Source organism: Candida dubliniensis, chromosome 2 (assembly GCF_000026945.1).
Source record: "Candida dubliniensis CD36 chromosome 2, complete sequence".
Taxonomy (NCBI): Eukaryota; Fungi; Ascomycota; class Pichiomycetes; order Serinales; family Debaryomycetaceae; genus Candida; species Candida dubliniensis.
The window spans coordinates 230580-243393 of record NC_012861.1 but is presented as its reverse complement, the minus strand read 5'-3'; the positions used below and the strand labels follow the sequence as shown (position 1 = coordinate 243393).

At 31.8% G+C, this 12814-nt stretch overlaps 6 protein-coding genes across 6 annotated transcripts; 4 read left to right on the top strand and 2 right to left on the bottom strand. All coding sequences in view use genetic code 12, as the record gives it.

The window, feature by feature from the left end:
• Window positions 1-278: 278 nt before the first annotated feature.
• Window positions 279-2072, top strand: CD36_16230 (conserved hypothetical protein; the record flags this gene model as incomplete). The annotated part of the gene is made up of 1 exon (XM_002418058.1): window positions 279-2072. The coding sequence occupies one exon, from the start codon at window positions 279-281 to the stop codon at window positions 2070-2072; it is 1794 nt and encodes a 597-aa protein (XP_002418103.1).
• A 616-nt stretch (window positions 2073-2688) lies between these two features.
• CD36_16220 (defective cell wall protein, putative) lies at window positions 2689-4047 on the top strand (the record flags this gene model as incomplete). The annotated part of the gene is made up of 1 exon (XM_002418057.1): window positions 2689-4047. The coding sequence occupies one exon, from the start codon at window positions 2689-2691 to the stop codon at window positions 4045-4047; it is 1359 nt and encodes a 452-aa protein (XP_002418102.1).
• Window positions 4048-4519: 472 nt separating this feature from the next.
• On the top strand, window positions 4520-6337 carry CD36_16210 (autophagy-related protein, putative; the record flags this gene model as incomplete). Its single annotated transcript, XM_002418056.1, has 1 exon — window positions 4520-6337. One exon carries the CDS (start codon window positions 4520-4522, stop codon window positions 6335-6337), a length of 1818 nt encoding a protein of 605 aa, XP_002418101.1.
• A 239-nt stretch (window positions 6338-6576) lies between these two features.
• Window positions 6577-8259, bottom strand: CD36_16200 (protein Ptm1 precursor, putative; the record flags this gene model as incomplete). Its single annotated transcript, XM_002418055.1, has 1 exon — window positions 6577-8259. The coding sequence occupies one exon, from the start codon at window positions 8257-8259 to the stop codon at window positions 6577-6579; it is 1683 nt and encodes a 560-aa protein (XP_002418100.1).
• A 1224-nt stretch (window positions 8260-9483) lies between these two features.
• Window positions 9484-10974, top strand: SIR2 (NAD-dependent histone deacetylase Sir2, putative; the record flags this gene model as incomplete). Its single annotated transcript, XM_002418054.1, has 1 exon — window positions 9484-10974. The coding sequence occupies one exon, from the start codon at window positions 9484-9486 to the stop codon at window positions 10972-10974; it is 1491 nt and encodes a 496-aa protein (XP_002418099.1).
• Window positions 10975-11236: 262 nt separating this feature from the next.
• On the bottom strand, window positions 11237-12421 carry CD36_16180 (26s proteasome regulatory subunit rpn9, putative; the record flags this gene model as incomplete). Its single annotated transcript, XM_002418053.1, has 1 exon — window positions 11237-12421. One exon carries the CDS (start codon window positions 12419-12421, stop codon window positions 11237-11239), a length of 1185 nt encoding a protein of 394 aa, XP_002418098.1.
• Between the last annotated feature and the right edge of the window lie 393 nt (window positions 12422-12814).

Here is a 12814-nt window from a genome sequence, read left to right as displayed (position 1 = left end):
AAGACTTTCTCCATATCCTTCAAGTATTGAATCTGTGAGTAAAGTTTGAATCATTTTTTTGTTTGAGAATTCCAGGAAATTTTTTTTTTTTGCTCACCTTGTGCTTGTCCCCAAAAGTATTACAACATCTCATCGTTGATAGTTAAGAGAGAGAGATTTCCATTTCCAAAACTCGCAGTGAGAAAAAAAAAGAAGTAGTATCCAATTAAGAGACCTTTGTCGTTAGAGTAATCCAGCTTTCAATCAATCGAATATAAAAAAACCCTTCAATTTACACCATGGATGTTCGTCGTTGTCGTAGATGTAAGAGAAAGCGTCTTGATGACGAGCCAGAAGAAGTTCGTCAGTATAAAACTTGTGCCAAGTGTCGAATTATTGAAAGAAATAAAAAGAATCTGAGAAAACCATTAGCGGAAGAAACCATGCTTTACGGGTTGAAACAATTTAGAGAACAACAATCGGCAGAAAATTACATAGAAGAAGAAGGTTTATTGAAGGATGAATTTTTTAAAAGGTATCATAATAAACCATTCAATTACCAGGTGGAGATAGCAAAAGTGCTAAATAATCCAAATTATGTACCACCAGTTATTCATAATCATAATACCAACGAAGTGGTTTCTTCATCCAATGGAAATACTGCTGGTCCCAAGTACCAAATGACAATGAAGACAAATAATAATGGAAATCAAGCACCAACAAAATCTCGAAAGCAACAACAACAACAACCTCAGCAGCAGCAGCAACAACAACAACAACACCAACAACATCATCAACATCGCCAACAGCAACAACAACAACAACAAACACACCAACAGTTGCATCACCAGCAAGAAACTGTTGTTGACGATGAAGAAGATCTTTATAAAATTTTGTCAGAATTGGGTAATGAAAACGAATCGCCTAAAGATGCTAAAGTGATTAAAGCAAACTTGGATCCTTATTCGAACGATAATGTATTTGATGATTTTCAAAAATATTTATCCACTATACTTGAGAAATTGCATTCTGACAAAGACATAAAAAATTTAGTTTATTTAAAAGAGTTTAACGATGCCTTTACAACTAACATGTCCAGATTTGATGCTTACACTAAAGATCGTACCACACTATATCAAAGCATCAGGTTGAATGAAAGACAATTTCGAAGTCACTTGTTGAGTAATATAAGAGCATTATATATTGATCCAATAATTGCTTGTTTAGGTTTGCTTTATAAACAAGAATATTCCAATATTAATGAATTTAAATCAACAACATCTATTAAAAGCGGGTTTAGTTATATTGCCAAATCTGCTGAGCAAGACGAAATCAAAAATTTGAAAGAATCCTCGATTACGTTGGTATTCAATAAGAAATATCATTTATTAGTCATTAAATTGAATCATACCAGCTATAGACCAAGTGATATTGTTTATCCAACTGAGTTTAAACAAAAAGTTGCCGCTGTTTTTGGATTACTACAGATGGAAGAGTTCTCCCCAGTTGCAAGTTTCCAGAACATTAATCTTGATTATAATGCGGTTACTGGCGGGTTAGTATATGATAAATTGGTTTCTGTGTCCCACACTTATAATGAAGAGTTGCAAAATTTTATCAAAGAATTGAACAAGGATGCGTTTATTGCTGATTTTGTCAATTATGAAAAGGTTTTCAAGCTTGACGAGGAAAACGGTGTTGATGACATGGACGTTGATGAAGAAAAACCAGAAAACAAAAAAGAACAAGAGGAAGAGGAAGAGGTAGACGATAAAATGGACGTGAGTAAAGAGGCTGACCCTGAATTAGTAAGTGACGTTAATCAAGGAAATAAAGATGAGAGCGAACCTATTGGTGAAACTGAAGAAGAGGAGGAACTTCATGTTGAAGGGGCTCACGTGCCAAGTGAAGATGAATCCAGTGAGAGTATAGCGATTGAGAACGACAATGAATCAGAAAATGATATCAACCAAACAACTACATTTGTTAGTAATGAAAACAAAGATGACATTACTATCAAGGAAGATGATCATGATATTCTTTCTAAGAAAGAGTCAACAGTAGAAGTTTTGGATCCAGTATTTCAATTTTAAAAGTGTATATTTATTTGTGTAAAATAAAAATGATGTATTTTATGTAACTATGTGTTGAAGATTTTAGATTAAATGGGCTGTGTAAGTTCTTGGCGGCCAGATCTTTGTGGGGGGGGGGAGGCGGAGGAGAGGTGACAGAGCTTGTGCGTGTGGGACAGCAACAGAGGAAAAAAAATGAACTTTTCGGGAACGCTTTTATCGCATTCTCTCCTTCCACCACCTCTAGCTCTAGCCTAGCCTACCACCCCCTTTACCGAGAACGCGCCCATTTTTCTAACGAGAGGGAACAAAGCTGAAAAGAAACTTTTTTTTTTTTTAGTGGAAGTAGAAGAATGAGATTCTTTCCTCACAATATAAACAATGAAAGAAGAACGAACAATTGTTTACTAAATTACTTACTTAGCTTACTTTTACAACTTTACTACCAAAAAGTTTGTTTTTTTTTCCTCTCTTACTCTCTTTCTCTTTCTCTGGCAAATTTTTTTTCCTTCTATAATTATCACATATTGTGTTTGGAAAACTACTCTTTCTTTTTCTTTGATCCACTTTTACTTTTGCTTTGTTTCTCAGTTAAACCCATAACAAGAACAAAGACTCATATGTATTAGAGCTTACCATGAAGTTCTCAACATATATAATAATATCTTTATTTTCATCCCTTTCGCATGCAATTTGGCTCGACACCAATAATGAAACAACTATCCGTGAGGATTGTAACATCATTGCCAAAGGTCTATTGGATTATTACGATGGTAATAAATATGGTGGTGTGATTGGTATGTTTTCTTGGCCCTACTATTGGTGGGAAGCCGGTGGTGCATGGGGTTCATTGATAGATTACACATTTTATTTTGATAATGACACTTTAGTTCCTCTTATTACTGAGGCATTATTATACCAAACGGGTGATGACGACAATTACATTCCTTTAAATCAATCTACTACTGAAGGTAATGATGATCAAGCGTTTTGGGGTATAGCTGTAATGGCAGCAGCAGAACGTAATTTCACCAATCCAAAAGACTCAACTAAAGCGTGGTTAACTTTAGCTCAAGCTGTTTTCAACACTATGCAAGCAAGATGGGATACAGAAGAATGTAATGGTGGATTGAGATGGCAAATTTTCCAATGGAATTCTGGTTATGATTACAAAAACTCGGTTTCCAACGGTGCACTTTTCCATTTGGCGGCCAGATTAGCAAGATACACCGGTAATGATTCGTATGTTGTATGGGCAGAAAGAGTTTGGGACTGGATGTACGGAGTTGGTTTATTGACGGAACAGAATTGGTGGTTTGTTTATGATGGGGTTAAAGTTGCCAACAATTGTTCTAATATCACAAAATACCAATGGAGTTATAACCAAGGTCTTATGTTAGCAGGATGTGCATATTTGTACAATTACACCGAAGAAGAGAAATGGTACAATTATACAATTAAATTATTAGAAAGTGCTCAAGTGTTTTTCAAGAATATCACTGGAAGTATGGTTATGTATGAAGCTGCTTGTCAACCTTCAAATTCATGTAATAATGATCAGAGGTCATTCAAGGCGTATTTTTCACGATTCCTTGGGTTAACATCGGTATTGGTACCTCAAACTGAACCTGTCATCACTAAATGGTTAGTTGACTCAGCAAATGCGGCTGCTGGTTCGTGTACTGGTGGTTCAGATGGGGTTACCTGTGGATTGTCGTGGACTAACTGGTCGGAAGGTTGGGATGGTAAATGGGGGTTAGGTGAACAAATGTCAGCGTTGGAGGTGATGCAAAATTTGATGGTTCATAAACGTCCAGCTCCTTACACAGCAGATACAGGTGGTTCCTCCATTGGTAATCCTGCAGCAGGTTATGGTAAACTTACTAGTGATGCAACACCTTTATCGATAGATGGTGGTGATAGGGCCGGGGCAGGTATTATTACAGCTATCATTGGTGCTTCTTTGGTAGGTTCCTGTGTGTGGTTGATATTGTAGTTAGATATTATAGGGTTTTTTTTGCTCCGTATGATTGTTTTGTTTTATATTTGTATTTCTATATTCATATTTGTTTCTGCATTTAAAAGTTTTTCTAAAAAGGCTATCTTATCTAGTCAAATTAATGCTGGTAAAAAAAAGCTAATAAAACTAAATGAATTGTAGTTAATTGGAAATCAATACTCGAATTGAAAGTTGGTGGTACACGACCAAAGTTTGATAAGAGTGTATGTTTTTTTTTTTTTTTTTCCCTCTCCTCCTTTTGGCTGGTAAACATCACACATTCTCCAACGAATCTAGTAAGAAATACACGCCATAGATAATACCAATTCACGACCACCACAACAACAACAATAACAATAATTACCAATTCCCCTTTTTAATTAAATCAATTCTTCTTTTGCCGCATTTTTCCCGTATACAACTACTTCCTTTTTTTTTCCACTATCAAAGTTCACTACCTAATCCAAATATGAGTTCCGAAGATCAATTTACTTCTATTCAGTGGGATAGGGAAGATGGCAAAAATGCTAATGACACTCCAACAGATACAAATATTAAACCAAAATCTTCCAAATCTAAGAAGTCTAAGAAATCATCCTCTAAGAAAAAAGCAGGCAACAAAGTATCTCCACCGTCAACTACAGAGACCTCGGATGCTGATGATTCACCTAAAGAAGTGACAGAGCAATTGGAATCAACTCAAATAAATGATGATGATGGTGATAACGGGAATAAAGAGCTGAATGATGGTGCTAATCAAATTAGTAACAGTGATGACGACCCAACAAATTCATTGTTGTTACCTGCAAATCCTCAAACAAAGGAACCAATTGCACTGCAAGAGAAAGAAGAATCTGTACCTATACAACAAGAGCCAGCGCCCATTCAACCCCCTTCAAACGATATTGCTGTTGTGAATGATGAAGAACCACCAATTCCACAACCTACTGGATATGTTGACATTACTTACTATGAAAAGTATTCTATAAAGACTACTGTGACTCATCCTAATCGTGATTTGGATACTGCATCAAAACCTTTTATTTCATATTTGGTCACTACCACAACCAATAATCCATCTATATTAAAGTTGACTAAAGAGAAAAAACCGAAACAAGGTGAAGAATATTTGACATTCAGTGTTAGAAGAAGATATGGGGATTTCCGATACTTGTATGAAAGTTTAAGTAATGATTTTCCTACGGTGATGATTCCTCCATTACCTTCAAAACTGAATTTTAAATATTTGACTGGTGATACATTTAGTTCGGAATTTGTTCATAAAAGATTACATTCATTGGATCGATTCGTTAGATTCATCTTACAACATAAGATTTTGTCTCAACTGTCAATATTTCATTTATTTATTTCTAATTCTAATGATTGGGCAACATTTACGACATCGTTGAAAATTAAGGATTCGAGCTCGGAAGAATCTGGGATTGTTGGCCGAGTGGTTAATGAAGATTTAATAACTGAGACGGTGATGAATTTTTTAACTCCATCAAAACATAAGAAAGAAACCAATAAAGATATTTTAGAGATTAATGACAAGTTAAAGAAATTATATGAAAACTTAATCAAATTGGATAAAATATTTACTAAATTAAACAAAAAGAATCATGAATTAGGTGTTGATTATGATCAATTTCTGAGTCAAATTTTGAAATTGTCTTCAGTACAAAAAGGTGAAGATTCCGCCATGACAACTAATTTCAAGATTTTTTCTGATTCTTTGAGTTATTTTCTGAAATCTTATAATGAAATGTATCGATATGTTGATGAGAATTTTTTGGTTTCATTACAAGATCTAGCGAAATTTTGTTTAAGATTTATTCAATTGATTAAATTAAAAAATGATAAATCTACTGATTTAGCAGTATTGCAAGATTTTTTGAATAAGGAATTAGCTAATCTGGGTGGTCATTATAATACTAGTCATCAACCTCCCAATCCAGTAATCAGTTCCTATCAAGGAGGTATTGTAAATAATACCACACAACTTATTAAGGATACATTATCTACTTCAAGTACTATTGGATCTAACAAACCTGATAAGATTAAAAATTTGGAACAAGAAATTGCTAAGGAAACAAAACTTTTAACTGAATTGACGAATAAAATCATCAATGAAGAGTATCCAAATTGGGAAAAATTTAATAAAACGGAAATTAAGAGCTCAATGCTTGGTCTCTGTGATCAAAATATTAAATTTTACAGTGATCTATTAGAAAAATTTGGTGAAGTTGAAATAAAACTCATGAAGAGGTTAGATGAAGATGTGTGACCTATGATATGTGTCTTTACTTGGTTGGTTGATTGCTCTTTCATTCATTCATTCATTCATTCCGTTCATTTGCTTTCTTTATTTATAAGTTTGTTTCTATTCAGTTTTATTTTTCTTTTAAAACATAATTCTACGTCACTTTTAACCATCAAAATCAGTGTAATAAATGCATTTTTATTTTTATTTTTATTTTTATTTTTTTTTTTCTTAGTAGTTATCAATATTTATTCTACTTAAAACTATTCTTTATGCTTGTGATCTTTCAATCTATTATCTCCTTCATGATCACTAATTTCATCGTCTTCACCCAATTCAAACAAGGTATTACTTGGAGCTTCGTGTGGTTCATGAGTACTCAATTGATCATATTGTGGAGGATTTTCTGGTTGAATATTTTTACTAGGTAATTCAAAACTATCACGTTCAACTTGTCTTTGAGGATTATGTTCTTCATCATCACTATGACTCATTAGTGAGAAAGTATCTAATTCCATACCTTGTTGGTATTCACCATTTTCATCATCATTGGCTACTTGAGACGAAATAGCAAGCATATAACTTGTTTCAGTTGGTCTCCAAAGCCAAGCAATTGCCATAAACACTATGAAAAATACAACACTTGGCCAAAAATCATAAATGAAAAATGATCCTTTCCAATGTTGTTCAAACATTTCTGTGGAAGACATACTTAAATAAACAAATGATGATAATGTTAAACCCAAAAATGTTAGTATAACTGATCCAAAAATGATTTTAAACAAGTTTTGATATAAATTCAATTTGATAATTTGACGTTGTTTGTGTAAACTTTCAGTTGTTTTCCTTATGGAAGCCAAAATTGTTACATAATAGATGGATAAGATAATGGCAATAGGGATAATTGGTAATAACCCTAAAAAGCTTCCCGATGCAGCAGTGTCAATACTATCAGTAGATACCAAGGCATTTGATGAACCACCATAATAATTGAAGAATAAATAAACAAATGAAGCAACAAAGTTAAATGCAGCCAAGATTTTACAACCAAACATGACTTTTTTATCCAATTTTAATTTAACAACCCCATAACCAAGGGAAATACATAATAATAAAAAGAATGAAAAAGTGATTTTAGCAGCATTTAATAATGTAAGGAATATCATATAAAACCGAGCAAATCCACTACTAGGAGATTCGATTCTATTGACCAAATCATAATATGACCACACTACAACCGTGTCAAAAGTTAAAAATCCCAACATGGCTAATAAATATCTTTGTAAAGGTAAAATTTGATTCTCCTTTCTTTTTTTGAAAAATTGGAATCCAAATAATGCCAAGGCAATTGCATAACAAATGGCCAAAATACCATAAGCTGGTAATTTAGGGATTTCACTAGCACTTAATTGACCAAATGCATTTTGAAAATTCACTTCTCCTCTATAAACGGTTTCTTTATATTGAGAAAATGTTGAGATACAATAATATCCCGTCACGTTAACGGGATAATTGATGTTTGCTTGTCCTAAATGAGTCAATTGCGCTGTCAATATAGTACTATTAGTGACATTTTTATTGACAATAAATTTACCCTTTTGCTTTTCGTCACAAACTTTGAAGTCATTAATGGCAGTATCATCACAAATAAATTTGTATTGTCCATTACCCAAATCAGCCCCAATATTCACTAAATCTTTATATTCAAAAATAATATAACTAACAGAAATATCTTTATCCACTTCTTGATCTTTATTTTTCGGATCATATTTGAAATCATTGTATTGATTTAATGTCAATCCAATGTGTGGTTTGAATGATCCACCCCAATCTTGTTTTGAATACATTCCCGAACATACTTGGGAAAAACTATTCTCATCAAATCTAGCTAAATTGGCTAGTACAAAACCAACATAAAGTATCAATGAGACAAACAAAAACTTCATAATTGTGGGTATGACTTGGTATGTCAGTTGGTTGGTGTAGGTCTTGCTCTACTTTTTTTTTTTTTTTTTTTTGGTCTATTAGGATTTCTTACATCAATCAATCAATCAGCGAAATCAAATTTTCGAGTGCGATTTTTTGCCTCATCAAATTTTTTTTTTTTGTTTTTTTTTTCTTCCAGCGTAGCCGGCGGATAAACTATTATTATGACCACTTTGGTGGAGGAGGAAAAGGAGGAGGAGAGGGACCTGCAACCACTGGTAAAATAATTTGGTTATTGTTGTTAATAAACGAGGAAGTAGCAGGGTAAATACGACTAGAAGTAATTGTTCACTGTTAATTATTTTGTTATTCGAAGAAAAAAGAAAAGATTAGGTTTGTTTTGGTAGCAAAGGGTTATTCTTAGAAGTGCCACTGTAGGAGTTCTCCAGAAGCTCCAAGAGAATGAATGTAGTTTTAGATTGGACAAAATCCAACATTGCAGATACGAAATAGGTATTTATTACAATAGTTTTGTACACCAATCATTGTAAACCCCGACCAACATCCTCAGGGCTTAAAATAGCCCAAGCATTGCATGATCTATTGGTTGAATAATGAAATCAAACTAGGAGCATTGTTGGTTTACCCATTGGGGTGAGTTCTTTATAAACTATGAGACTATTTGTTGTGGGCACAAACAATATGCTATAGCATCTTTAAATCTAGAACCGTAATTGAATAATTGCCGGGTTAACAGGGACCACAAACGCGACCAACACAATGGTACTATTTTCTTTTTTTTTGAACCGCGCCCTAAATCTTAGACGACGGACAACCAAAAAAAAATAAGGTACTAGCAGCAGTATTACTATTGGTGCCTTGTCTCTTTTTTTTTTTTTTTTCTTTCTGGCACGAGCCTACGTATAATTGAATTCGTGTCCTTTTAATACAACAACACGTCCCACGCCCCTCCCTGGCGAACTAAGAAAGTGCGTACAAGAATTTCTTTTCTGTTGTAGAAAAAAAATATATTTTGTGCTGCTTATAAATCTCTTTCTGTTGGTACGGGAAAAAAAAAAAAAAAAAAAAAAAAAGAAAGAAGGAAAAAAAAAGATACCAATATAAATCAAAACATTATAACACCCTATCCCCATCGGAGGATATACTCACGAGTGTTAAGTTATTTTTCTTTTTTCTTTTTTTGTAATAGTCACGTTTCAGTTATTTATTAGATCCTTACAGTAATGACAACTTTTGGGGCACAAACAATCCAACGTCAAAGTGGTGGAGTTGCTACGACCACTAGTGTTCCTGCTACGACCGCTGCTAGTAGTGGTAAAAGTGTGCCTCGTACCACACCAACTAAAGGAATTATTACACCTACACCTACACCTTCCCATCTTCGAACCAATAATGACATAAATGATTTTGATGGTAAATTTATAGAAACATTTGAACCTGATTTGGAACTTCGAAACAAATATCGACTGTTTATTCATCGAGAAGGGGCTTTATCATTTCTTCGAACGGAAATTACTCAATCAATGACCAAACGCGATATATGTGTTTTGATTTTAAATTTAGGGTACCCCAAAAAAGCAATCCAAGATTACCCGATTTTGACATTAAAAGAGTTGGCGTATATTTTGTTAAAGTTGATGTTAAATGATTCGGCACAATTAGAACCCAAAGTGGATATGGAACTGGATTTGGGAGAAATTGATGATAATGATGATGATGATGACGCAATGGATGTGGATGACTATCAATCTGAGAATGAAAATGAAAATGAAAATGAATTTGAATTTGATAGAGAAATACGTCCCTCTAGGCGAACCATGAAAATGACCCCATTTAAATATAAACTACCTGATCTTATTTCTGATTTATCTAAAGCTAAAAGAATCATTGTTGTTACTGGAGCAGGAATATCTACTTCATTAGGTATACCAGATTTTAGATCATTTAAAGGGTTATATAATCAATTATCTAAATTAAATCTTAATGATCCTCAAAAAGTTTTCGATTTACAAACATTTATGAGAGAACCAGGATTATTTTATTCTATTGCTCATTTAGTATTACCACCAGAAGGAAAATTTAGTTTATTACATTCATTTTTAAAATTATTACAGGATAAAAATAAACTTTTACGAAATTATACTCAAAATATTGATAATTTAGAACAACGAGCTGGATTAAAATCAGAAAAATTGGTTCAATGTCATGGATCATTTGCTCGAGCTAAATGTGTTTCATGTCAAGGAACATTTTCTGGAGAAAAAATTTTTAATCATATTAGACGACAACAAATTCCTCGATGTGCTATTTGTTGGAAAAATACTCAACAAGCTCCAATCCATTTTGGAGCAATTAAACCAACTATTACTTTTTTCGGTGAAGATCTACCGGAAAGATTTCATACATTAATTGATAAAGATTTACAACAAATTGATTTATTTTTGGTTATAGGAACTTCATTAAAAGTGGAACCAGTGGCGAGTATTATTGATAAAGTTCCTTATAAAGTTCCGAAAATATTAATTAATAAAGATCCTATTCCTGATAGAGGGTTTAATTTACAACTTCTTGGATTATGTGATGATGTGGTATCATATTTATGTAAATGTTTGAAATGGGATATTCCTCATGTTGATTATAATAGTGATGATCAATTTAAATTATCTAAGCTTAAAAATGGTGATTGGGAAATCGTTAAAAAATCTTCAAAATGATTGATGTTTTTATTTTGAAAAGTGAGTTGTGTTTATATATATATATATATATATTGTTTTCTACTGTATATGGGAATAGGTGTGTGGTTACTGTCAACATTTATGAAACTAGGTAGAATTGAGTATATTTGATTTTCTCTACAAGTTATATCTTTTTTTTTTTTTTTTTTTTTTGCATCAAATTTGTACAGCTAACGTGTCAATTGTAGATATATATATATATAATTATATATATCAACTACTTGTGCCATGTTGGGGGTGGTTAAAATTTTTCACAAACTAAGGAAATATTTTTACTCAAATGCTCCACATTTTGAATTAAATTTTTAACTTGATCCAAATTCAAAATTCTTGGTTGAATCCAAGATACAACCACATATTGTTGATCTTGATTAATATAACCTTCAATTAAATGTAATGACATGGTTTTAATTATTACTAATTCAATTTGATCAATAGGAGTATCAGTTTTTTCACTAATGACATTAAATGATAATTTTTTATTTGCTGATACTAATTCTAATAATGCCATAATAGTTAATTTTTCTTTTAAAAAAATTTGATATTGTTCCAATATAGGAGCTTTTTTCACAGCTATTGTTAACCAATGATTGAATTGTTTGACATTACCAGAATTCAAATTGATAATTAATTGATATAACCAATTATATGGAGAACTTTGTTCATTAATTTCTTGGAAAATATCATGTAATATTAATTCTCCAAAATTATAAATTTTATCACCCAATAAGGCAGCAATACATAATTCATAACGTAATTTAACTCTTTCTTCATCAGTTAAATTAGTTACTGAAGATAAATATAATAATCCATTAGAATAATAACTATTATAATTATTCAAAATTCTTGCATTTTCAGTTTTTTCTAAATAATAAGCAGCATTAATTTTAGCATTTAAATTGGTATTCAAACTTTCAAATTTTGGTGCTACATCAATTAAAATATCTTCAGCATTATTTAATTGTTGTAAACGTAAATAACAACGAGAAATTTGTAAATTAACATATATAATGGCTTCATTATCTTGAATTAATTGTTTAAATTCTGGATCTTCATCATCTTTATAATTATGAGTTTTTTTCAAATCATTAATAAAATCTTGTTTTAAAGTTAATAATGTTGATAAAATTTCTTGAGGTTCTTCATATGATTCCAATAAATAATCAACAACTTTAATTGGATTTAATTTCAATTGGAATTGTCTAATAAATAAATTATAAAGTCTATTTTTCAATTGAAGTGTAATCACAGTAGGATCAAATGTATAATAAATTTGGTCTAATACTTGAGTTAATTGATGCCATAATTTACGTTCATAAAAATCTTCTAGTTGATAAATAATATGATTTAATTCAGCATTATCTGATTCCAGTCTAATTGTTGCTAAAACTGTAGAAACTTCAGTATCTATATCCATTGCTGACATGATGAGGTTTTTTTTGATAGGGTTGTTGTGTTGGAAGAATGATAAATTGTTTTTGAGCTGGTTTTTTTTTTTTTTTTTTTCCTCTTCTTCTTCTGTATATGTTGCCACTCAAATCATCATTATTAAAACCTTTATCCAATGTTGGTGGAAAAAAAAAAAAATGGTACATTCGCACTCACACACACACACAATCTCTGCTATGTTATAAACTTATATTGGTATAAATATGTATATATATATGTAACTCCCTAATTAATGAAATAAAACAATATAAATATCAAAATCAAAATCAAAATCAAAAAAAAAAAGGCAATCAGATAAAATCAAAATCAAAATCAAAATCAAAATCAAAGCTGACAACAAACCAAATTCAAATTCAAACTGGAAATATTA